At 47.6% G+C, this 26,770-nt stretch overlaps 1 protein-coding gene across 1 annotated transcript in view; it reads right to left on the minus strand.

Moving 5' to 3' along the window:
• SMARCC1 (SWI/SNF related BAF chromatin remodeling complex subunit C1) overlaps positions 1–26,770 on the minus strand; it is a gene marked incomplete at its 5' end in the record, with an annotated part of 82,762 nt that overhangs the window by 45,641 nt on the left and 10,351 nt on the right. The window contains 15 exons of the mRNA XM_083872785.1: positions 1,354–1,507; positions 2,676–2,789; positions 6,533–6,604; positions 7,045–7,166; positions 9,488–9,525; positions 11,171–11,230; positions 11,905–12,029; positions 12,622–12,740; positions 13,473–13,598; positions 14,982–15,057; positions 16,702–16,771; positions 17,627–17,696; positions 19,291–19,383; positions 21,308–21,389; positions 25,750–25,835. Coding sequence (XP_083728911.1) covers positions 1,354–1,507; positions 2,676–2,789; positions 6,533–6,604; positions 7,045–7,166; positions 9,488–9,525; positions 11,171–11,230; positions 11,905–12,029; positions 12,622–12,740; positions 13,473–13,598; positions 14,982–15,057; positions 16,702–16,771; positions 17,627–17,696; positions 19,291–19,383; positions 21,308–21,389; positions 25,750–25,835 — 1,407 coding nt within the window. The remainder of the gene's footprint in view (positions 1–1,353; positions 1,508–2,675; positions 2,790–6,532; positions 6,605–7,044; positions 7,167–9,487; positions 9,526–11,170; positions 11,231–11,904; positions 12,030–12,621; positions 12,741–13,472; positions 13,599–14,981; positions 15,058–16,701; positions 16,772–17,626; positions 17,697–19,290; positions 19,384–21,307; positions 21,390–25,749; positions 25,836–26,770) is intronic.

The following is a 26,770-nucleotide window of genomic DNA, read 5'->3' on the forward strand; positions in this document are numbered from 1 at the left end:
CAGAGCTGAACACAAGCCCAAGAAATTAAAACAAATGTCTGAGCAATGTGTTCTGCAAAGAACTGCCCCAAATGCTGGGCACAGCTGGACAGGAAAGGGGACATTTCCTCAGCTGGACACAAAGGGGGACAGTCCCCAGCTGGACACCAAGGGGACAGTTCCCAACTGGACACCAAGGGGACAGTTCCCCAGCTGGACACCAAGGGGGACAGTCTAAGGTGGACAGGAGGGGGACAGTTCCCCAGCTGGACACCAAGGGGACAGTTCCCAACTGGACACCAAGGGGACAGTTCCCCAGCTGGACACCAAGGGGACAGTTCCCAACTGGACACCAAGGGGACAGTTCCCCAGCTGGACACCAAGGGGACAGTTCCCAACTGGACACCAAGGGGACAGTTCCCCAGCTGGACATTAAGGAGGACAGTTCCCCAGCTGGGCAGCAAGGGGACAGTCTAAGGTGGACAGGAAGGAGACAGTCCCCAGCTGGACACCAAGGGGACAGTCCCCAGCTGGACACCAAGGGGACAGTCTAAGGTGGACAGGAGGGGGACAGTTCCCCAGCTGGACACCAAGGGGACAGTCTAAGGTGGACAGGAAGGAGACAGTCCCCAGCTGGACACCAAGGGGACAGTCCCCAGCTGGACACCAAGGGGACAGTCTAAGGTGGACAGGAAGGGGACAATGCCCTAGCTGGACACCAAGGGGACAGTCTAAGGTGGACAGGAAGGGGACAATGCCCCAGCTGGACACCAAGGGGACAGTCCCCAGCTGGACACCAAGGGGACAGTTCCCCAGCTGGACACCAAGGGGACAGTTCCCCAGCTGGACACCAAGGGGACAATGCCCCAGCTGGACACCAAGGGGACAGTTCCCCAGCTGGACACCAAGGGGACAATGCCCAGCTGGACACCAAGGGGACAATGCCCAGCTGGACACCAAGGGGACAGTCTAAGGTGGACAGGAATAGGACAATGCCCCAGCTGGACACCAAGGGGACAGGAGGGGGACAATCCCAGCTGGACACCAAGGGGACAGTCCCCAGCTGGACACCAAGGGGACAGGAGGGGGACAATCCCAGCTGGACACCAAGGGGACAGGAGGGGGACAATCCCAGCTGGACACCAAGGGGACAGTCCCCAGCTGGACACCAAGGGGACAGGAGGGGGACAATCCCAGCTGGACACCAAGGGGACAGGAGGGGGACAATCCCAGCTGGACACCAAGGGGACAGTGCCCCAGCTGGACACCAAGGGGACAGGAGGGGGTCAGTCCCCAGCTGGACACCAAGGGGACAGGAGGGGGACAATCCCAGCTCCCCCAGCCCCGTGCTGGGCTCAGCAGCCCCAGGCTCACCTGTGGGGTGCGGATGTGCAGCGGCATCAGCCCCGAGGGGGTGTCGGCCAGCACGTTGAAATGGGGGGTCGGGGGGGGGCCCATGGCCATGGGGCGGCTCTCGGGGTCCACCTGGTAGTTGATGAGCCCCCACTGCTCCAGGAAGGCGTGGACCCTGAGGACAACACACAAATCAAACCTTGGCCTCCAAAGATTCACGTGGGAGGTGACGAAAGGACAAAGATGATGTTTGTGGATCAAATCCAGAGCCAGGAGCTCCTCCAGGCCTTCATTAATCCCAAACAGCAAAACAAATCCTAAAGCAGGAGCTGTGTGCACCCCTAAGGGCACTGCAGTGGGATGGATAAACCAAAGCCTGACTGGCTCCAGTTCTGGCCCCAAAGAAAGACCCTGAGGGGCTGGAGCAGCTCCAGGGAATGGAGCTGGGGAAGGGTCTGGAGCCCCAGGAGGGGCTGAGGGAGCTGGGGAAGGGTCTGGAGCCCCAGGAGGGGCTGAGGGAGCTGGGGAAGGGTCTGGAGCCCCAGGAAAGGCTGAGGGAGCTGGGGAAGGGTCTGGAGCCCCAGGAGGGGCTGAGGGAGCTGGGGAAGGGTCTGGAGCCCCAGGAGGGGCTGAGGGAGCTGGGGAAGGGTCTGGAGCCCCAGGAGGGGCTGAGGGAGCTGGGAAAGGGGGCTGAGCCTGGAGAAAAGGAGGCTCAGGGGGGACCTTGTGGCTCTGCACAAGTCCCTGCCAGGAGGGGACAGCCGGGGGGGATTTGGGATCTGCTCCCAGGGAACAGGGACAGGAGGAGAGGGAACGGCCTCAGGCTGGGCCAGGGGAGGATCTGGGTGGAAATTGTGAAAATCCCTTCCCCAAAAGGGTTGTCCAGCCCTGGCAGAGCTGCCCAGGCCCATGCAGTGCCCATTCCCAGGTTGAGCCCTCTGTGGGTGCCATCAGCCCCAGTTGGCACAAGGGACCCACTTCTAAACCCACAAGATGTTGCAGGAAAAAAAATAAAAGGAGCCCCTGAAATTTCGTTTTCCCTGCAGGGAACACGGACAGGAGGAGAGGGAACAGCCTCAGGCTGGGCCAGGGGAGGATCTGGGTGGACATAAACAGGAATTTCCCCATGGAAAAGGTGCTCAGGCCTTGGAAGTGCTCAGGGAGGTGACCCAGAGACATCCAAGGAAGGGCTGGATGTGACACTCAGTGCTCTGGTGGGGACAGAACACGGACTGGACTCAACCTTTGGAGGGCTAATTCCACTCTCAGTTATCCCACGACACTGCTGACACCTGGAAACACCCAGAAACCCCAAACCCCAACCCCAGAGCCCCCAGAGTCACCTCATGACAGCACAGACATCCCCAGTGAGGTTCCTCCTGCAGGCAGTGCTGGTCAGGTACTCCTGAGGGTTCAGCCTGTACGTGTCGATCATGAAATTCCTGTAGGCCAAATATCTGCAACACAGAAACACCAACCTGAGTGTCCTCAACTCCAACACAGCCCTGAGCTCTGCCATCCCAAAATCCATCCCCCAAATGAGTGGGATTCACACCCTTCCACTCTGGGTTTGCCCCTGTGTTTGGATCAGCAGCACAGTGGAAATGTGTTTAAATTGTAAATCACAAAATTATCTCTTATGGTTTGGTCACTGATCAAATATTCCCACAATGGGGTGGAAGCTGCAGGGTGAAAATAACTGGGTCTGGTTTTCGCACAGGAACAGGATAAATAAATCCCTGTGTGAAGGAAAAAAGCTGCACAGAAAAGGAGAAGTGGATGGAACACTGCATGTGGAGTTTGAATGGACAAAGGGATGAGGCAGGAAAAGCTGGAGAACAGCAACACAGAGAAAAAAAGATCTTTAAAAAGCAGAGGACAAGAGGCCAGAGCCAGCACAGCTGGGAACAGCTGGAGCAGAAACAATCCCTCAGAGATTCCCCCATTTCAGTGAGGTTTTGGAATATACTGATGCTTCCTAATAGGAATTATCCTGAAAAAAATAACCTGCCATAAAATTACTGATAGCTCTGCCCTTGAGAGGGAACAAACCCCATCTGCCAAAGACAGGTGGGGACCATCCAGGTTTGGAGCAACCTGGACTATGAAAGGTGTCCCTGCCCAAGGCAGGGAGGAGGAATGAAATGAGCTTTAAAGCCCTTTTGTACCCAAACTACTCCAGGATTTTATTAAGTGAGTATCCAAAGCAAAGCTGTGTGTAAAACAGTGGTTTTAAAGCAGATTTCTGCCTTTGGAAAATTCCAAGGGGGGAGGAATGTTTCACATGCAGTGTGTGGAGCAGCTGGGAACCAAAAATATAAATCATCCAGGCAAGGCCTGAGCAGGCAGATGCTGCAAGCACAAGTCCCTGCCAAAATCCCACATCTTCCTCCTGACCAAATCTCATGTGCAACTGCCTGGAAGAAAATTGCTGGAGTAGGTGTTTTGGCTCCATGTGGGATGTTTGGGAGGCAAGAGACAAAAAGGAGCTCCTTCCACAGAGGAATAGTGAGGAACGTTCCTGAATGCTCCAGGGGAGGAGGGGGAGAACCTGCCCAGGAGCAGCTCTTGGCTGCAGGAATTAATATTTATTAGCAAAGGTCACAGCACGAGGTGGAGAGAAAAGCCCAAAACAGAAACATCCCCAGGTTTATTCTGAAGGGAGATGGTTCTGAGCCACGACAGGAGCCATCAGCTAAACCCTGTCAGCAGTGGGAAGAGAAGTCAAGCAGGATTTAGTTCAATCCCTTTGCAGGCAGGGCCCAGCCCCAGGCTCTGCTGTCACAAGGAAGAACCTGTGTGAGCTCCTCAAACACTGAATTCTGGCCTCAACATTCAGCTGGAGGCGACTCATCTCCATTCACAGGGCTGGGCCCCTTTTATTTCAAAAGAAAACACAAAGCCAGGGCCATGTGCTACTCCTACAACCCCCAAATGGCACCAAAAATAGATGTGCAGGATGAGATGAGGACTGGGAGGAGCCCCAGGCAGATTTTCTCACTGGAATTAGCCAGTGGCAGCCCAGGAGGAGCAGCAGGAGCACTGATGATGTGACACCAGCTGGGGAAAGGCACCTGGGCCTGCAGTGACAATGACAGGGAGAGAAATCCAGCTTTCCTTCCACATTCCAGCTGCCTCTCACTCTGAGAAAGCCCCAAAGTACAATTCCCCGGGCAGCAAAACTGCTGGAACAGAGTCACTGCTGGATGGACTTTGGAAAAACCCCACTTTGGGCAGGCAGGGAGTGGAACAGGAGGATCTGGACAATCCCCTGTGGCCCCAGCTGTGGTTACTCTGCACTGACACAGGCAGAGAGGCTGAGCACAGACAGGGACTGGGGTTTCCTGGGGGTGTCTGAGCCCAGCTCCTACTCCAGCCATGAATTCCCACCAGGTTTCTCAGGGCTTTGTCCAGGAAGGCCTGAAGGATTCCAAGGAAGGGCAATCCCAACTTCCCAAGGCCCCATCCCGGTGCCTCATTCTTGTTCAAAGTTCAAAATTCCCCTTTTTCTCCAGCCAGAACCTGCTGTTCCAGCCTGACCTGTCTGTGCCCTGTCCCAGGCTCAGGGACCTCCTGGGGCAGGGGACAAACACCACGAGGGCCCCAGGAAAAAGGGTAGTCTCTAATTTCTGTTTCTTTATCAGACCTGAAGCCACTCCTGAGGTGGGAGATTCCAGCACAAGGAGAATCTCAGCAGGAATTCTCCTCTCCAGGCTGGGAGAGCTGGGAATGTTCCCCTGGAGAGGAGAAGCTCCAGGGAGAGCTGAGGGTACCTAAAGGGGCTCCAGGAGAGCTGGAGAGGGACTGGGGACAAGGGATGGAGGGACAGGACACAGGGAATGGCTTTGAGCTGAAAGAAGGACATTTAAATGAGATTTTGGGAAGGGATTCCTGGCTGGGCTGGAATTCCCAGAGAAGTCAAGTTGGAATTTTCTGCTGGAAAAGGGGATCCAGGGCTGGGATTGTGCCCCTCTGCCCCCTCAGGTGAATCCCCACCTGCAGAGCTGCCCCAGGCCTGGAGCCCAAAATCCACAGGAGCTGCTGGAGAGATCCAGAGGAGGCCCCGGAGCTGCTCCAGGGCTGGGAGAGCTGGGAATGTTCCCCTGGAGAGGAGAAGCTCCAGGGAGAGCTCAGAGCCCCTGGCAGGGCCTGAAGGGGCTCCAGGAGAGCTGGAGAGGGGCTGGGGACAAGGGATGGAGGGACAGGACACAGGGAATGGTTCCCACTGTCACAGGGCAGGGCTGGATGGGAGATTGGGAATTAGGAATTCCTGGCTGGGATGGAATTCCCAGAGCAGCTGTGGCTGCCCCTGGATCCCTGGAAATGTCCCAGGCCAGGCTGGACAGGGTTTGGATCACCCTGGGACAGTGGGAGGTGTCCCTGCCATGGCTGGGCTGGCACTGGGTGTTTCTTAAAGTCCCCTCCAACCCAAACCATTACGGGATTCCATGGAATGCTGTGTGTGAGAAATGAAGGGCCCTGAATGACATCAGGACAATGAAAAGACACCTCAAACACTTCCTTTGGTACTTGATTGAAAAACCACCTTCTAAAATCCCCAAAACCAGGGGATTGCAACCTGCTTTGCAACCAGGCCAAGATTTGACACCAAACAAGGTGACCCAAAGCAGGACAGCCCCACTGCCCACATTGGTGTCCAAATCCAGCATTTCTTGGTGTGAAATCTCAGCTTTTAGGATCATTTTTAAAGAAACAAACAGATTGCTCAAAAGCCTTCAACCATCTTTCCTTTATCCATGGCCTTTCTTGATTATTCTGAATAACCAAACTCAAACCAGGAGATTCACTCCCCAGCCTGAGACAGGATTTACAACACACAGAAATACAGAAATAGAGAAATAGAGAAATACAGAGTGGCTTGAGGAGAGAGGGAGGAATGTGGAGGATTATTCCATTTCTGCCCTTTTATGACATTTTAATGTGACTTTGGAGGTTGATCACATCCTGTACCACACAGAGTTCAGGAATTTGTTCCAATATTACTTGGGGGAAAAGTAATTTTATTTTACCTGGATGATCACTGGTAAATATTTGATTTTTAAACTTTTACTCCACCACAACAATGTCCAAACATTGGCTCTGTCCCTCTCTCAGGCCCTACAGGAGTTATCAGCCCACAGGATTTATGGGATGGGAAGTTCCTTTATCCTGCCCATATCCACAGAAAGGTTTTACTCACATTTCTGGAGTCTTGGACTTGTTTTTCCCATTGAAGAATTCTGGAAGAGCTCGACGTTCAATGACGTGGATGCTGCAACAAAAACAGTTCAGGCTCAGACCCTGAAACAGCCCTGACCCCAAGGAGGATCCCAAGGAGCTGCAACAAACATCCTCCCTCTAAAATCAGTGATTTTTCCTCAAAGGCAAGCTCTGAAGTAAAATACTTTCAGTATTTTGAAAATAAGGCTTTCAGTAATAGGGATGAACACAGAATGGTCACACAAAGATAGAGAAATAAAAGAGAAAAAGGAATTAAGGTGGGAATTAGAGAGAAATCAATGTAAGCAAAAGCTGCAGAGGAGGCAGAGTGAAGATCTCTGCTGTTTGAAATTCTTTTTCTCATCCCCAGTCCTTGAGAACAGCCAGAAAGATTTCAACACAAAACATGGGAACCACACCTAAACAAGAGTCACTTCCCTCAGCTCCCAGGCTGATTGATGTGAAAATAAAATAATTTGCAGCCCCTCTCACCAGTTGTAGTCGAACCAGGAGGCGTAGCTGGGGATGATGATGTGGTTGGTCTGCTCGGTGACATTGTCCTCCCCGGGGTCAATGGAGCGGCTCTGGTCACCCTTGTTGGGGTCCTCGTCCTCCTGGGGACACGGGGGACATGGCACAGTGAGGGGACATGGAACAGTGAGGGGACATGGCAGAGTGAGTGAGGGGACACAGGGAGAGAGTGAGGGGACACAGGGATAGAGGGGACATGGCACAGTGAGGGGACATGGAACAGTGAGGGGACATGGGGATAGAGGGGACATGGCAGAGTGAGGCGACATGGCACAGTGAGTGAGGGGACACAGGGAGAGAGTGAGGGGACACAGAGATAGAGGGGACATGGCAGAGTGAGTGAGGGGACATGGCAGAGACAGAGGGGACATGGCACAGTGAGGGGACACAGGAAGAGAGTGAGGGGACATGGCAATAAGTGAGTGAGGGGACACAGAGATAGAGGGGACATGGCAGAGACAGTGAGGGGACATGGCAGTGAGTGAGTGAGGAGACAGAGATAGAGGGGACATGGCAAAGAGAGAGAAGGGACAATGCAGAGTAAGTGAGAGGACACAGAGATAGAGGGGACATGGCACAGTGAGGGGACACAGAGATAGAGGGGACATGTCAAAGTGAGTGAGGGGACAGAGATAGAGGGGACATGTCAAAGTGGGTGAGGGGACATGGCAGAGTGAGGGGACACAGACAGAGGGGACACAGCAGTGAGCGAGGGAGGGGACACAGAGACAGAGGGGACAATGCAGAGTGAGCGAGGGGACACAGAGAGAGAGGGGACATGGCAGTGAATGAGTGAGTGGACATGGCAGTGAGCAAGGGGACATGTCAGAGTGAGTGCGAGGATGCAGAGATAGAGGGGACATGTCAGAGAGAGCGAGGGGACATGGCAGTGAGTGCACGAGGGGACACAGATAGAGGGGACATGTCAGAGAGAGCAAGTGGACATGGCAGTGAGTGAGAGGACACAGAGAGGGACATGGCAGAGTGAGGGGACATGGCAATAAGCGAGTGAGGGGACACAGAGATAAAGGGGACATGGGGACATGTCAAAGTGAGTGAGGGGACATGGCAGTGAGAGGACAGAGAGAGAGAGGGGACACGGCAGAGAGAAGGGACACAGGGATAGAGGGGACATGGCAGTGAGTGAGTGAGGGGACATGTCAGAGTGAGCGAGGGGACATGGCAGAGTGAGGGGACACAGGGACAGAGGGGACATGGCAGTGAGAGTGAGGGGACAGAGAAAGAGAGGGAGAGGGGACACAGGGATAGAGGGGACACCGCAGAGTGACCAAGGGGACACAGCAGACAAAGGCAGGACAGCAGCTGCCCCAGCCCACACAGACCCTGTGCCACCCCACGGGAGGCAGAGCTCTGCCCCCTCTCTGTGCCCCACAGGAGCTCCTGGGACCAGCTGCTCTTCTGCAGCTCCAGAACCACCAAATCCCAACCCCCGAGCCCACAGGATCCTGGGGAGGGCACAGAGAGGCAGCAACAGCATCAGGACATGAGAAAAACTGTACAAAACACCTCAGGTGTTGTTTGAGCAACGTTAAAAATAACCAAGAGCCACAGCCAGGCCCTAAGGAGTCACTGGTATCAATAATGGATCTTTATCTGGGGCTGAGCTCCCCCAAAGACAACAAGGGGTCACTCTGAACACATTCAGTGATCTGACAACTGTTAAAAATAGTGCCTGGAATGCCACAAATGCAATTCAATACAGGAACTACCCCTGCAGCTCTATTGAAATGATCAGGAAGCCAAAGTAGGGTTTAGATTTAGTCCTAAAACCCAAAAAAAAGAGGAAAACTTCTCTAAAACCTCTCATCTGAAAAATGCTTCTTGGAAAATACTTGGCATCTGTCTCCTCATCCCCCTTTTTAAGACACCAGATTTAAAAATCCCAAGTAATCCCACCAGAATGTGGAGAATTTTATAATAACAAACCCTCAATCCTGCAGTAACTGATTTGATCTTATGGATCACTTGTAAATTAATACAGGTGAAGTTACTGAAGGTGAGATGAGGATCTTGACAGGACACAGGGAATGATTCTAAAGAGAAGGACGGCAGGGTTGGATGGGAAATTGGGGAAGAATTCCTGGCTGTGAGGGGCCAGGAGGGGAATGATTCTAAAGAGAAAGAGGGCAGGGTTGGATGGAAAATTGGGGAAGAATTCCTGGCTGGGATGGAATTCCCAAAGCAGCTCTGGCTGCCCCTGGATCCCTGGAATTGTCCCAGGCCAGGCTGGAGAGGGTTTGGATCACCCTGGGACAGTGGGAGGTGTCCCTGTCATGGCAGGGATGGATTGGGATGGACTTTAAAGGTCCTTCCCCACCCCAAACCACCTGGGATTGTACAATCTCAGCTGGTACCAGACTTAGGAAGAAGCAGGTGCTGTTACCTTTCCCCCAGTGGCCACTGTCTCCTCATCTTGCTCATCTGAAAGGTAAAAACATGGAAAATCACACCAATAAACTCATTTAAATACTCACCAGCCTTTCCAGCAACACTGGAAAGAATATTTAATTAATTTCCTTTGGAAGGGAAACAAAGTGGATCCCACATCACTGAAACAATTGCACCTTTACCTGTCCCAGACCAGGGAACAGGTAAGAACACAGAGAAGGATAATTCTAAAATAATTAGAATTTCTCAACACTTCAGAATCCATAATTAATTACTTCCTTTCCCAGTGTCCCAGGTGACTTTGGTATAATGAGATCTGGGATATGAGTTTGTGTCTCATGTCAAAGCTCAGGGAACTTGTGATTTACCCTGATTCCAAATTAAAAAAAATCTACTAGAAAAGAGATTGTGTGCCATAGTAAAGAAATAAAAATAACAATACCCTGATTCAAAAAAAAAAAAAAAAAAAACTACTAGAAAAGAGTTTGTGTGTCATATTAAAGAAATAAAAATAACAATACTCTGATTCTCAGTTAAAAAAATCTACTAGAAAAGAGCTTGTATGTCATATTAAAGAAACAAAAATAACAAAACCCTGATTTCAAATAAAAATAATCTACTAGAAAAGAGTTTGTATGTTATATTGAAGAAATAAAAATAACAAAACCCTGATTCCAAATAATAAAAAAATCTACAAGAAAAGAGCTTGTATGTCATATTAAAGAAACAAAAATAACAAAACTCTGATTCCAAATAAGAAAAAAAATCTCCTAGAAGAGTTTGTGTGTTATATTAAAGAATAAAAATAACAAAATTCTGATTCCAAATTAAAAAAAATCTACTACAAAAGAGATTGTGTGCCATAGTAAAGAAATAAAAATAACAATACTCTGATTCAAAAAAAAAAAAAATCCACTAGAAAAGAGCTTGTGTGTCATATTAAAGAAATAAAAATAACAATACCCTGATTCCCAATAATAAAAAAATCTACTAGAAAAGAGCTTGTATGTTGTATTAAAGAAATAAAAATAACAAAACCCTGATTCCAAATTAAAAAAAAATCTACAAGAAAAGAGCTTGTATGTCATAGTAAAGAAATAAAAATAACAAAACCCTGATTCCAAATAATAATAAAAAAACTACTAGAAAAAAGCTTGTATGTTGTATTAAAGAAATAAAAATAACAATATCCTGATTCTCAGTTAAAAAAATCTACTAGAAAAAAGCTTGTATGTCATATTAAAGAAATAAAAATAATAATATCCTGATTACAAATAAAAAAAATCTACTAGAAAAGAGTTTGTGTGTCATATTAAAGAAAAAAAATAACAAAACCCTGATTCCAAATAAATAAAAAAATCTACTAGAAAAGAGTTTGTGTGTCATATTGAAGAAATAAAAATAACAAAACCCTGATTCCAAATAATAATAAAAAAACTACTAAAAAAGAACTTGTGTGTCATATTAAAGAAATAAAAATAACAGCAGCCTAAGAGGGAACAGCCCTGCAGTGAAAAAGAAAGTTGGTACATTGGAACTCAAATATGTATGAAATATGAATTAATTCAACAAAATAGCACAACTAAGGATTGCTTTTTAAACTGAGAGATTTAGAAATATTTAAAATCTTCCTTAAGGCCTGGAGGGTGATGCCTGGGGAGGGGAGCAGGGGCTTTACCCAGGTCTGCCACGGTTCCTCCTTTGACGGGCGTGTTCTCACTGTCCTTCTTTGGGTTCACTGCAAGAACAGGGAGAGATGAGAGAGCAGCAGGGAGGGAATTCTCCAGCCTGGCCTCATTTCCTGGGCTCAGCTGCAGGGCAGGAGTTCACACGGGAGCACAAGAGCTCCTTTGTCCCATTTCCCTCCATTCCCAGCTCCACACAAAGCTCAGGGTGACCCTGCACTCCCCACCTGCCCAAAACACAGCAAATCCCAGCCAAGGGACACCCCAAATGGAGAGACTCCCAAAATAAAATAATCTGCTGTCAAGGATGCAAAAAGGAATTAATTTTCCCAGAATTATTATTGCCCACATCAACACTTTCTCGAAAAGGACTTAAAATGTAACACGTTTTCCACTCATTTAACATCCTCCTTCTGGGGACTTGGCAGGGAAATATTTTGCTCCAGAAAACTCCGTTTCCCCCCCAATGTGAACAGGTGAAATGAAACATTTAAGTGGATTGTTGCATATCTATTTTTAAAAGCGTCTTTTGTAAATGCAGTTTTGTATTTTAAAAGGCCAAGAGGAGGTGATTCTGCTGCCCTTTTCAGCTTTTACATCCCTGAGCAGATAAATTTATGGGCAGAGATCACCTGCCCCATGGAGTATTTCAAAGATTTGACAAAATATAGACACAATTTTAATGCAGTTTAACACTCAAAGAGCTCAAAGTGTTCTCATATTTTACCATTTTTGGGAAGTACCACTTCTTCTATGTTGGGCACTGGGGTGGGATCCTCCATGTCCTTGGTGAGATCCTCCTGCTCATCCTCTTCCTTCTGCCCCCTCCTTTTCCCATAAAGAGCTGCTTGTCTGGAAAAGAGCAGACTCAGGATGTGCCAGGAGGCTCAAAACCTCCTCAAACCCCTCTGGGAACAGAGGCAGAACCAGCCCCACATCTCACAGATCCCCACCTTGGGAGGAGGAATTCAGATTATCAATTCATCCTTGATGAAGTTCCAGGTTTGTCTTATTAGAGCCCAACAGGTCCATAAACAAGATGTGAATATTCAGCTCTGAAGTGCTGTCCCCTCTCCATTCCCACATGTAACACCCCATAATTAAATTTTTATTTGGGTAAAATATTGGTAGAAGTGCTCTGAAGTGCTCCCCCCTCCATATCCACACAAAATATCCCATAATTAAATTTTTATTTGGGTAAAATATTGGTAGAAGTGCTCTGAAGTGTTCCCCTCTCCATTCCCACATGTAACACCCCATAATTAAATTTTTATTTGGGTAAAATATTGGTAGAATAAGGAATTGCACAAACTGCTTAGAAATAATCCCTCAAGCTTATCCAGAAATAATTACAGAATCCCAGATCACAGAGTCTCTCCACAAGCATTTCTTGAATTTCTTCTCACTTCAAATTCCAGGCCTGTGGAAACTCCCAGACACTCACCCTTTCTTCCCTGTCTTTTTCCTGGACTCCACAGGAGTTGGGGGTGGAGAAGGGGAATGTTTCCTTTTCCTTGTGCTGGCTGCTGCTTTCCTGTCCCTCCTCTCGGGGCTCCTCACGGGCTGGGAGGGAGCAGAGCTTTGAGTTATTCCCAAATTAACTACAGAGCTGAGGCTGCATCCTTAACCCACCCCAAAACAGGATGCCAGAGCTGCTCTGGGCACCTGTGCCAGGGGCTCCCCACCCTCCCAGCCAGGAATTCCCAATTCCCAATCTCCCATCCAGCCCTGCCCTGGGCAGTGGGAGCCACTCCCTGTGTCCTGTCCCTCCATCCCTTGTCCCCAGTCCCTCTCCAGCTCTCCTGGAGCCCCTTCAGGCCCTGCCAGGGGCTCTGAGCTCTCCCTGGAGCTTCTCCTCTCCAGGGGAACATTCCCAGCTCTCCCAGCCCTGGAGCAGCTCCGGGGCCTCCTCTGGATCTCTCCAGCAGCTCCTGTGGATTTTGGGCTCCAGGCCTGGGGCAGCTCTGCAGGTGGGGATTCACCTGGGGGGGCAGAGGGGCACAATCCCAGCCCTGGATCCCCTTTTCCAGCAGAAAATTCCAACTTGACTTCTCTGGGAATTCCAGCCCAGCCAGGAATTCCTAATTCCCAACATCCCACCTAAATCTCCTTCTGTCAGCTCAAAGCCATTCCCTGTGTCCTGTCCCTCCACCCCTTGTCCCCAGTCCCTCTCCAGCTCTCCTGGAGCCCCTTCAGGCCCTGCCAGGGGCTCTGAGCTCTCCCTGGAGCTTCTCCTTCTCCATCTCTATCCATGTAGAGATAAAGGACATTCCTGCCCCTCCAGGTCCCACTCACCTCTTCATTCTTCATGGAAATCCTCTGGCGAAAACTCACGGATTTCCTGTTCTCATCCACCTCATAATCCTCCTCATTCATCCACTCATTGAACACATCAGTGTCCAAAATCCACTTGGCATGAACCTGCAGAGCAGGAGACATCCAGAGGGTGAACTCCATGAGAGACCTCCCAGGATTAAGGGCATTCCCTGAGCTTTGGCAGCTCTGACTGTCCCAGTCTCTCCCACTGGTTTCACACACACTCCTGGCAGTGTCATGAAGCAAAAACCACCAAGGATGAACAGGACTCAGAATTCAACCTCTGCTCTTCAATCATTTTTAGGCCTCCTGAGTTGTGAGGTCAGTTCTGAGAGCTGGGACAGCAGCTTGGGGTTACCAGTGTTCTTTGGATGCTGAAAATTACCATTAAAACCTCCTAAAAATACAGATCCCCTTGGCAGGTGTGCCATAAACACCAAAAAATGAGAGTTGGCCATTTTCTGGAGAGACAAAACCTGCTGCCTGGATTTAATTCATATAGTTTGGTTTACACAGCTGAAAAAACCTCTGGTGCTTTGGAGTCATTTATACTGGTTTATTAATATTTCACACAATTCTCTCTGATTATTCCTAGCGAGGTTTATACTCCAAAATCCTGTGTTCCAGTGAGTTCCAGATGTTTGAACAGACTCTAAAGTCCTTCCAGGCTGGGTTGCTGTGACTCTGCAGCCCTGGAGCACACACAGAACATGGCCAGGGGTAACAATGAGTGCAGGAACAACCAAAGCACTGCAAACACCCAAATTCCCCAGCACAGGAGCTCTGGGCACTGCAAACACCCAAATATTCCAGCACAGGAGCTCTGGGCACTGCAAACACCCAAATATTCCAGCACAGGAGCTCTGGGCATTGCCAACACCCAAATATTCCAGCACAGGAGCTCTGGGCACTATAAACACCCAAATTCCCCAGCACAGGAGCTCTGGGCACTGCCAACACCCAAATTCCCCAGCACAGGAGCTCTGGGCACTGCCAACACCCAAATTCCCCAGCACAGGAGCTCTGGGCATTATAAACACCCAAATATTCCAGCACAGGAGCTCTGGGCACTGCCAACACCCAAATTCCCCAGCACAGGAGCTCTGGGCATTATAAACACCCAAATTCCCCAGCACAGGAGCTCTGGGCATTATAAACACCCAAATTCCCCAGCACAGGAGCTCTGGCCACTGCCAACACCCAAATATTCCAGCACAGGAGCTCTGGGCATTGCCAACACCCAAATATTCCAGCACAGGAGCTCTGGGCATTGCAAACACCCAAATATTCCAGCACAGGAGCTCTGGGCATTGCAAACACCCAAATATTCCAGCACAGGAGCTCTGGGCATTGCCAACACCCAAATATTCCAGCACAGGAGCTCTGGGCAATATAAACACCCAAATATTCCAGCACAGGAGCTCTGGGCACTGCCAACACCCAAATATTCCAGCACAGGAGCTCTGGGAAGGCCTGATCCAGACTCACCTTCCAGGGTTTCTCAGGAATCGGGGGATCCTCAATCTCCGCATCGATTTCGTTGGCGTGGACCCAGGTGTCGTAGCTGAGGGGGTCAGGAGAGAAAGATCAGCCACCAGCACCCCCAGGAAGGGGTTTCCAGCAGTTCTGACACACACATATCCCACTGTGGGGCTGCAGAGAGAGAACTCAGCTCCCAGCAGCCCCAGCAGGAAAGCGTTTCCAGCAGCTCTGGCACACACAGATCCCACTGTTGGGACTGTAGAGAGCAGTTCAGCCACCAGCACCCCCAGGAATGGGTTTCCAGAGGCTCTGGCACACACAGATCCCACTGCTGGGCCTGCAGAGAGAACTCAGCCACCAGCACCACCAGAAAAGGGTTTTCCAGCAGCTCTGGCACACACAGATCCCAATCTTGGGGCTGCAGAGAGAGCTCAGCCACCAGCAGCCCCAGGAATGATTTTCCAGAGGCTCTGACACACACAGATCCCACTGCTGGGGCTGCAGAGAGAGCTCAGCCATCAGCACCCCCAGGAATGGGTTTCCAGCAGTTCTGACACACACAGATCCCACTGCTGGGGCTGCAGAGAGAGATCAGCCACGAGCACCCCCAGGAATGGTTTTCCAGCAGTTCTGGCACACACAGATCCCACTCCTGGGGCTGCAGTGCTTCCCACAGGGAATAATCCCTGCTTTGTGCCACAGGAACTGGACACAGAGCAGAGGGAAGGCCCTGGGGTATCTAATGCACATTCAATTTAAAAACCCTCTCAGTGAAGCAGCTCCAGCTTCAAGTGCAAATCTGGAGAGATTCAGGAGGTAAAGGCAGCTCTGAGTCACCCAAGCAAACCCTGCCATTAACTTAATTCACTTCATTCTCTTCTGTGACTTCAAAGCAAGAGCTGCTGGATTCCTGGAAGGGAGGAAGCTGCACCCTTGTCCTGGAAACCATTCATGCTTTATATTCACTCTGCCACATTATTCCCTCAAAAGTCTATTTATTAACAAACTGCAGTGAGCCACAGCAAAAGCCAAAGTACTTTGTAACCAACACCAGGTGCTGAGGAGAGATGTGCACACAACATTCCTGGTTTTATAATGTTTTTTGTGTTTTAAAAACATCAATACAAACTTGACCACTGATAGAATATAAAAATATTTAAAGGCTTTTCATCTGCATGAATTAAAAAACCCTTCAGTGTGATTGCTGTTTGTTTTTCTTTATTGAAAGCCCTATATGAGATAGGAATTTGGTGTGTGAACAGATTTTAGTGGCCTGAAAAAGTTAATTAAATAGAAGCCAATACTGGGTTATCAATGTCTTGATTGATCCTCCATAGCCTGGGCTCAGAAACCAATTATTGGAAATACACTGAAGCTCCTAACAGCACAAACATTGAATTTTAACATGTTCCAACAGCACAGGGCAGGTTTCTCCAAGGGCTGCTTCAACAGCCACTTGCACCTGACTGAAGAAACCCTTGGAGTGAAATCTCTTTGTCAAAGCTCAGCCAGATGACTGGAATTTCTCCTTTTAAAGTTTAAGGAAAGGCTTTAAAACCTGGTTCAATTTCCAACCAATTCCTTGTGGCTCTGCAAAAGAATTCCTTTCCCACCCTCAGCCACCTGCCAGTGCCACAAATATCAATGGTTCATCCTTTTCAAGCTTTGCACTTTGGGATCAAGCCTTTTCCATCAACAAACAGTTAAATCTCAGGGTTTGCTTTACCTGTCTGGAAAAAAGCCCCAATGTACCAGCACCTGCTTGTCCTTTTTCATCACAGGTCTCAACCACTCATCTGCAAAGGGAACGAGATCCAGGTCAGGAAAAGGGAAAAAAAAAGGAGGGAAAAGCACAAGAATTCACTTTTCTACAGTGAGTCAGAGGGAGGTTATTGCAAACCCCTCTGCTGAAGGTCTGCTCGGGGCCTGAGCTGGGATGGGACCTCAAAGCTCATCCCAAATCCCCTCCTGCTACTGCAGGGACACCTCCCACTGTCCCAGGCTGCTCCAAACCCCAATGGACACTGCCAGGGATCCAGGGGCAGCCACAGCTTCTCTGGGCATCCTGTCCCAGCCAGGAATTCCTTCTCAATATCCCATCCATCCCTGCAGCTCCCAAATACCAAACACCACACCCTCAATCCCGAGAACAGAGCCCAGTGAAGGATTCCAGGAGAAATTCCCTGTATCTCTAACCCCTGCAGGAATTCTGGGCTGTTCCCCAGTGTTTCCCAGCCTGCCACAGGGACAGAGCACAAACCATTCCTGATCCCTGCAAACTGCAGGAAGCACTTCCATCTAGTGGCCAGCACAGGCCAGGGAATGTGGAAAAAGGGATTTATTGATGTCTGTGCAATCTGGGCTTGAGGACAATGATCCACCAGGTAATTAAAGATGAAGAAATTCAGAAATATTTTTTGCTATTTGGTATTTGAAAGAGGCAGTTGTGGAATTGGGTTTGTTTTTTTTTGGACCTGGGACTCCTCCCCTGCCCTGGGGTGGAATTTTCCCAATATCCAACCCAAAGCTCCCCAGGCACATTATCCATTCCTCAGGAACAGGCTGGGAACAGCTCTGCTCAACACTTCCATAACTTCTCATGGCATTAATTCCAGCATTATTCCCATTTCCAAACTGTCCCAGAGCGTTACCATCATCCATTGAGGTAGGACTTGGATACACATGGTGGGTGGCCTTGGATTTCTCCTCAGTGACTGTTCCCTGTGAGAAAAAAGCAAAAAGAGGAGAAACTGCATGAGAAACTCTCAAAACTCAGCTGGTGTTCAAAAGTTACATCCCATAAATGTGTAAGAGATTTATTTAACAGCACAATGAGCTGCAAATCCCCATCCTTGGACAGCACAGAGGGAGTGGGATGTGGAGATATTTTGGGATCAGGGGCTGAAGGGAAAGAGTTCCCACAACTCAGAAAAGGGACAGGGGCAGCTCTGAGCAAAGGAGGGAGTTGGAAAATCACAGAAGTTGGAGCAGGGAGGATTTGGGATATCAGGGAGCCACAGACTCTGGGCTGGGGTAGTGGGGAGGTGACAGAAAGGGGTTAAAAAAATAAAAATAATCATGATAGTGAGGAAGCAAAGTTAGTGACGAGATAAAAATTCAGAGGCAGAGCAAAGGAAAGCCCAAAAAGCAGAATTAGGGACAATTTCTGTTTTCATCTCTTTACACCCCTGTAGAGACAAAACTGCTTTAAAAATCCCTTAAATCACTCCTGGATACAGCATGGAGCTCACTACAGACTTCCTTTATGAAAGGAAAATCGACTCATTCACTCCAATTCAAGCAATAACACCCATCCTGAATCAGCCAAATCATTAAGAGCAACTTGTGAAAATCTGCCCAACTGAGGCTGAGACAATGGTTCATAATCACAACACAGGAAATACATTAAATCTGGAAAAGAAACCCTTTGGCTACAGCTGTGAATTGTCCTGACACAAAAGCCATCAGAGGCCACATTCCAGGGCATTTCACTCCACACATGGAGAACATGTTGATGATTTTAAGAGATGAAATCATTAATTTTGCTCAAGTCATTCTTTAGCACCTGGAATTACCAGGGGGAGATGTTGGTTCTCTGAGGCTGCCTGGGCTCTGCTCAGCACCAGCAATAAAAGAGTGAAATAAATCAAAAATCAGTGACTATTTCAAGAATAAAGCTTCTCTCTGCTGCCCCACACACCTGGAACAGCTGCCCCACACATCTGGAACAGCTGCCTCAATCTCAGGTTTGGACAAAACCTCTACTGAGCAATAAAACAGTGAAATAAATCAAAAATCAGTGACTATTTCAAGAATAAAGCTTCTCTCTGCTCCCCCACGCATCTGGAACAGCTGCCCCACACATCTGGAACAGCTGCCCCACACATCTGGAACAGCTGCCTCAATCTCAGGTTTGGACAAAACCTCTACTGAGCAATAAAACAGTGAAATAAATCAAAAATCAGTGACTATTTCAAGAATAAAGCTTCTCTCTGCTGCCCCACACATCTGGAACAGCTGCCCCACACATCTGGATCAGCTGCCCCACACATCTGGAACAGCTGCCCCACACATCTGGAACAGCTGCCCCACACATCTGGAACAGCTGCCTCAATCTCAGGTTTGGACAAAACCTGTGCTGAGCAATAAATCAACCAGACCTGCCCCCAGCTCACCCAGAGCCAGGTTTGCTTTTATTAGAGCAGAGCCAGGATTCAGCCTCCAGGGGAGGATAAAAACCTTCCTCTGACCCCTCCAGGGGTTTCCCCCAGAGCTGGGCAGCCCTGGGGACAATGTGCTGTGCTGTCACACTCACCTGGTGACGTTTGACAATGTCCTTCAGCTTGTTGGCCAGCTTCAGCTCCATGTCAGGAATGAGGTAGATGGTTGGTCTGCTCAGACAGTTGTTCTGGGAGGGAAAAGCAAGTTGAAGAAGGAATTAGGAGGTGATTTGTGACAAAAATCTTATTAAATTATATATATAATCTTATTTCAGTGCTGGAACTCCAGTGGAATCCAGCCCAGGGGGTGACAAAAGTCAGAGATCTCAGTTCCAGGAGCTCTGGGACAGGGACATTCCCTTCACAGCCCAGGTTTTTTTTTATCATCTTTTTATCATGAAACCGCTGTACCTGGGCAAGGTTTTTATTCTTGTAATAAGAATATTGTTGCTTTTTGCTGTTCTTCCTCTTTCCATTCCTAACAGACACCTGAAAGTTGTTCTGACTACACTAAACACTGAACTTGGCTTCAGAGTTTGAAAAAAAAAAAATTATACATTATTCCCATGCAGCATTAAAATAACTAAAGTTCAAATTAGACTTCACAAAGCTGCTTAATGGGTACAGAAAATAATCTGTTTGATAAAGTGAGACTAAAATGTATCCTGACCTGAAAAAGGCCAGTTTAGGTCAAACTTAAAGTCAGCTCCGGAATATTCTGCATTTTTCTCCTTTTTACAGCAGGTTTTCCTCACCCTCTGCACATCCACAGAGGGAAATATTCTGCATTTTTCTCCTTCCTTACAGCAGGTTTTCCTCATCCTCTGCAAACCCACAGAGGGAAATATTCTGCATTTTTCTCCTTCCTTACAGCAGGTTTTCCTCATCCTCTGCCCATTCACAGAGGGAAATATTCTGCATTTTTCTCCTTTTTACAACAGGTTTTCCTCACCCTCTGCACATCCACAGAGGGAAATATTCCACAATTTTCTCCTTCCTTACAGCAGGTTTTCCTCACCCTCTGCACATCCACACACAGGGAAGTATTCTGCATTTTTCTCCTTTTTACAACAGGTTTTCCTCATCCTCTGCACATCCACAGAGGGAAATATTCTGTATTTTTCTCCTTCTTACAACAGGTTTTCCTCACACTCTGCACATCCACAGAGGGAAATATTCTGCATTTTTCTCTTCTTTACAACAGGTTTTCCTCACCCTCTGCCCATCCACAGACAGAAATATTCCACATTTTTCTCCTGCCTTACAGCAGGTTTTCCTCACCCTCTGCACATCCACAGAGGGAAATATTCCACATTTTTCTCCTGCCTTACAGCAGGTTTTCCTCACCCTCTGCACATCCACACACAGGGAAGTATTCTGCATTTTTCTCCTTTTTACAACAGGTTTTCCTCATCCTCTGCACATCCACAGAGGGAAATATTCCACAATTTTCTCCTTCCTTAGAGCAGGTTTTCCTCACCCTCTGCACATCCACAGACAGAAATTTCTGCATTTTTCTCCTGCCTTACAGCAGGTTTTCCTCACCCTCTGCACATCCACAGAGGGAAATATTCCACATTTTTCTCCTTCCTTACAGCAGGTTTTCCTCACCCTCTGCACATCCACACACAGGGAAGTATTCTGCATTTTTCTCCTTTTTACAACAGGTTTTCCTCATCCTCTGCAAACCCACAGAGGGAAATATTCTGCATTTTTCTCTTCTTTACAACAGGTTTTCCTCACTCTCTGCACATCCACAGATATATTCCCCTTTTTTCTCCTTTTTACAACACGTTTTCCTCACCCTCTGCACATCCACAGACAGAAATATTCCACATTTTTCCTTCCTTACAGCAGGTTTTCCTCATCCTCTGCAAAATCACAGAGGGAAATATCCCACTTTTTTCTCCTTCCTTACAACAGGTTTTCCTCATCCTCTGCACATCCACAGAGGGAAATATTCCGCATTTTTCCAGTGAAAACATGCAATTGTGACTAAACTGAGTGGGAGAGGAAGGGAAGGATCCCACATTTCCACAGAAAACCAGGATGAAACCCTTCCCTGAGTGCCCAGGGAGTGATCCCTGCCCTGGGCAGGCTGTTTTTCCTTGCCTGCACCAGTGTTTTCTCAATGTTCATGAACATCTCCACGTTCCGATCCATCCGGGAGGGATTCTGCAGGTCAAACCTCCTCCTGTGGAGGGAAATAAGAGAGAAATATTAAGAAATAAAAACTCCACGTCCCCAGCAGTCCAGAACCTTCCCTGCTCCACACAAACACTGGGTTTATGTGGTTGGCAGGACACTTCCAGCACAGTCACAACTATTTCTGCTGCACTTTGCAACCTCATGAGCAAGAAAAGCACAATGAACCAAATCAATAAATGCAGCTGCTCCGGGAGATGTTCAGGGAGAAAAAGGAAGGTTGAGAGTGCCCACCCAAGGCTGCACCATGCCACCACACTCACAGGGGGAAATTAAACACACAGTCATCATGGATGTCAACAGCCAGATGAAAAAATTCATGAAGGAGCTCTCACAGTTCTCTGACTTCCAGCTGCACCCATCCACCAGTGCTGGGAATCCAGAGAACCAGTAAATCCTCTCCTGGTGTGAGAACAAACCACCCCCCAGAGCACAGGCAGCTCATCATCCATGGCAGCATTTTATCCCTGCCTTTACTGGAGCCTGGTGCTTGAATTTTGTTATTTCACAGATAAATCATCACCATTATTGCGATGCCAATGGAGATCTGTCCGTCAGAAATGTGGGGAGGACACAAAACCTGGGAATCCAGAGAACCAGCAAATCCTCTCCTGGTGTGAGAATAAACCACCCCCCAGAGCACAGGCAGCTCATCATCCATGGCAGCATTTTATCCCTGCCTTTACTGGAGCCTGGTGCTTGAATTTTGTTATTTCATAGGCAAATAATCACCATTATTGCGATGCCAATGGAGATCTGTCCGTCAGAAATGTGGGGAGGACACAAAACCTGGGAATCCAGAGAACCAGCAAATCCTCTCCTGGTGTGAGAATAAACCACCCCCCAGAGCACAGGCAGCTCATCATCCATGGCAGCATTTTATCCCTGCCTTTACTGGAGCCTGGTGCTTGAATTTTGTTATTTCATAGGCAAATAATCACCATTATTGCGATGCCAATGGAGATCTGTCCATCAGAAATGGGGAGAGGACACAAAACCTGGGAAGCAGCAGGAGAACCCCCAGATTCCCTCTGCTGTACCCACCTGGCCCCTGAACACGTCTGGAACTCACAGATGGGTCAAACCAAGGGAGGGATTTGAGTGGTGACTCCCAGAGCTTGAGGAGGGACAAGCCCAGCCCCAAACCAGCCCCTCACCACACCTGGGGCTTGCCTGCACCTCCAGGTTTGGGAAAATGATCCTGCTGGAGTCTGGAAAGGCTCCTTGAGGTATGAAACCCAAATCCTGCACAGCCAATGCCCAGGAAAGCTGAGCACATCCTCCCCATGAGAGACTGATGGGCTCAAACCACTCATTCCACAGCCAAGGACAGTTTCCTTACAAACAAATCCTTGTGACCAGCAACAACTCCCTTTTTCCAGTCCATAAATGTTCAGAGGAGGTGAAGGGAAGCAAAGCTCAGCTCCCCAAGGCTTTTAGCCCCCCCAGAAGGCTGTGACCCCATTAAATCAAACATGACACCCCAGCTGGGACCACCACGTTCCCCAGGGATGTTCAGGAGGGAGGAGCTCAGGCAGGAGGTTCTGGGGGAACACTCTGAGGTTCTGGGCAGCTCCTAAAGCACGTTAGGACTGCCCTTCACACAGCAAATACATCAAACCTGGCACAGTTATTGGAATCAGGCTCTAAAAGAAGAATTTATGACCTTGTTGTGGGCTTTGGGAAGTTCACTCTGATTTCCAGACATCCAGGTCACTGTTAATTAAGTATTTTACACCTAAATACAGAGGATTTTTGGGTCAAGATTGAGCCCCTTCAACCATAGTTTGCAGTTATTGGAATCAGCCTCTGAAAGAGGAATTTATGACCTTGTTGTGTGCTTTGGAAAGTTCACTCTGATTTCCAGACATCCAGGTCACTGTGAATTAAGTATTTTACACCTAAATACAGAGGATTTTTGAGTCAAGATTGAGCTCCTTCAACCATGGTTTGCACAGTTATTGGAATCAGCCTCTGAAAGAGGAATTTATGACCTTGTTGTGTGCTTTGGAAAGTTCACTCTGATTTCCAGACATCCAGGTCACTGTGAATTAAGTATTTTACACCTAAATACAGAGGATTTTTGAGTCAAGATTGAGCTCCTTCAACCATGGTTTGCACAGTTATTGGAATCAGCCTCTGAAAGAGGAATTTGTGTGTTTTGTTGTGTGCTTTGGGAAGTTCAAGCTGACTTGCAGACATCCAGGTCACTGTTAATAAAGTATTTTACACTATAATACAGAGGATTTTTGAGTCAAGATCAAACCCCTTCAACCATGGTTTGGATCCAAAACACCCAGAGTGGTTCAGTGGGAGACAAATGCCAAATAAACACCCACAGATCTCTTGGTACCTGTGAAACAAAGGCACACCAGAATTTTGTCATTTTTAGCTCAAAACCTGCACTGTGCACCCAGGGAATGCTGCAATGCCCCCAATCTCCCTGCCTGCCTCAACACCCCAGAGAAAAACAACGACAACATTAACAACAACGCTGCTTTATCTGCCCCTTTTTTTTTGGATCAAATGGCACAATAATTAATCCTTGCTGTCCTCAGCTTAAGAGACTCCCTTGTGCCAGGCTGGGCCAGGTATGTCCAGCTCTCAGACATACCTATTGTGGCGAGGAAAGGGACTTCTCCTATAAGACAGATCAGTCACAAACAGGTTAAAGCAGGAGCGACAATGCAACGGAGCATCCAACAATCAAATCAAGCACTGGGCAGGCAAACAAGAGCACGGATTATGTTGGGCAGAGTCAGTGAGGGACACATTCCAGGCTCTAGGGCTGATCCTCAGAGTTAAAGTGCAGGATTTATTGCTCACTACAGCCCCCCATGCACAGGCACTACCCACGCTAATCCTGAGGCAGCAGCAAGGGAGGGACAGGGGAGGAGGAGGCCCCAGAGCTCGCCTGGGATGGACAGAAAAATCAGGTTTTTTTGGAGTATTGAAATAGTCAAATGTTCCTGAAGTTGGAGCTGTTTAATTCCTGTATCTTGAGGCAAAGAGGTGGCAAAGCACTCCTGGTAAAGGACACTGCAATGAGGTGCTTGGGCCAGGTGTTGGCAAGATTGGAATAGAAAAACTCCTGAGAGGAGTTTATTCCTGATATATCCACAGATATAAATATAAATAATTCCTAAAAACAACCAATCGTTCTTAAATAATTTAGTTTTACCTTTTAAATGGTTGTGTGTAAAAACAACCAATCGTTCTCAAATAACTTTGTTTTACTTTTTAAATGGCTCTGGTGTGTAAAAACAACCAATCGTTCTCAAATAACTTTGTTTTACTTTTTAAATGGCTCTGGTGTGTAAAAATAACCAATCATTCTTAAATAACTTTGTTTTACTTTTTAAATGGCTCTGGTGTGTAAAAAACAACAAATCGTTCTCAAATAACTTTGTTTTACTTTTTAAATGGCTCTTGTATGTAAAAAAAACCCCAATCGTTCTCAAATAACTTTGTTTTACCTTTTAAAAGGCTCTGGTGTGTAAAAAACAACTCAGCCAATTCCAGGAATGCTGTTACAGATTGTAAACATCACATCCCAAACTATTTAAATTTGTGGATTGTAACAATCTCTGCTTGATTTTATTGATTGTTTACATTTATTGATTTTCCATCCTCATTTTTTTTTGCCCAATTTTCTCAAAAGCAGTAATTTCCAGGCCAGGTTGGATGGGGCTTTGGTGGGAGGTGTCCCTGCCATGGCAGGGCTGGCACTGGATGGGCTTTAGGAGCCCAAATCATTCCAGGATTTTATGATCCTGTGCTGCTGTTCCCTTGGGAAGAGGATTTTAGCTCACAAACACCCAGGTTAAACCACTCCTGGGGTGTCACAGGGATATTTTTTATCCCAGTATCAACAGCTCCAGGGGCAGAGTTTCTAAGTGTTTACACTCCCCATTTTTGGAGCAATGGGAATCTGAGCATTGATCAGAATCTGCAGTGCTTCATGTTTTCCCAATTACAACTAAACCAAATCATCAACACAGCAACAAAGATTTACATCTCACAGATGTGAGACTCCAATTCTGGTTTATTTTCTCAGTCAGACAGCAAGAAATAATAAAAAAAAAGAGCCTCAAACTTGTCATTAACTCCAACTACAGGCCCAAAAACCTTCAACTTGGCTAACTGCTCTTTTAAATTTAGAAATGTGGGGGCGTGTCTTTAAAAAGACATCAGCAAAACAGGAAAAAAAAAATTTCCCTCTTCCCATCTCCACTGCCTTGCCTGCCTGATTCTCCAGGAAGGATTAAACTTTAGGTAGTTTGTATAAGCAATCCGTGTGCTTTGGTTCCATGCAAAAGGTGTATATAAAACCATAAATCAAAACTTACCAGCCCTGTTCATTCTTATATTTGTAAGCAGCACCAAGAATGTGACATAATGTACCTCCAGCTTTGAAATCCATGAAGCACTTTGCCTGGAACCCAAAAAAAAAACCAAATTAAAACAGTGACAGTGACTTTAATGCAATTATTTTAATCAAGCACATATTGGTTAGATGAGTTTCAGACATGGAATGTATCAAATAAAAAGTTGATTTTCAGATGAAACACTTTTGGAGTTTGAGGTTCTCCTTCCAGAACGTTTCCTGAAGATTAAATGCATTTGGATTAAACAGAATTCTTTGTGTTTGCAAGAACTTGATGTATCTGAAAGCTCCAAGTCCTCCCTTGTAGAGCTGTAAAAACCCAAAGCATCTTTGAACACCCATTTCATAGTAAATTAAACCTCAAATGGAGCTGTCAGCTCTTCATCTGGACGGGAACATCAAACCAGACGATCAGAAATGAGCACCTGAAGCAGAGTTCAGACATTTCACATCCCAATCCCTCCCCCAGGGAAAGCTGTTTGGCAGGAGCTGCCCTGAAACACCAAATCCAGTTTATTTCTTCCCTTTTCCCTTTACCAGAGCACCTGAAACAGAAACCTGAGCCACCTTTTCCCAAAACAGGAATTCCACAACATTCAAACAGGAGCATGAGGAGCTTCAGGATTCCCTTTCTCTGAAAGGTTATTGAAAAACACCCTGTTTCCTGCACAGAAAGCTCAATTTTTCTGATATATTTTAGTCTGGAATTGTATTTGTATCTCTCCTGGTTTCCCTGGTCAGGATGGTTGTGTTTTCCTGGAAATGGGGACAGGAGGATGGGGCTGCTGAGGGCAGGATCAGGGAGAGACAATGCCAGGATTTGATTGTGGATTATTTTGTGTTTCTCGGCAAATATAAAAATAAATAAATATAAAATTCTCCGTAAATATAAAAAACTTGTACAAGGCACAAAGCAGAATTTAGGCCAGGCTGTGGTTACCACCATGAACTTTCTGCTGGGAGCAGAAGAGAAATCTCCCACA

Source organism: Zosterops lateralis, assembly GCF_965231275.1.
Source record: "Zosterops lateralis genome assembly, chromosome: 1".
In the NCBI taxonomy this organism is placed as follows: Eukaryota; Metazoa; Chordata; class Aves; order Passeriformes; family Zosteropidae; genus Zosterops; species Zosterops lateralis.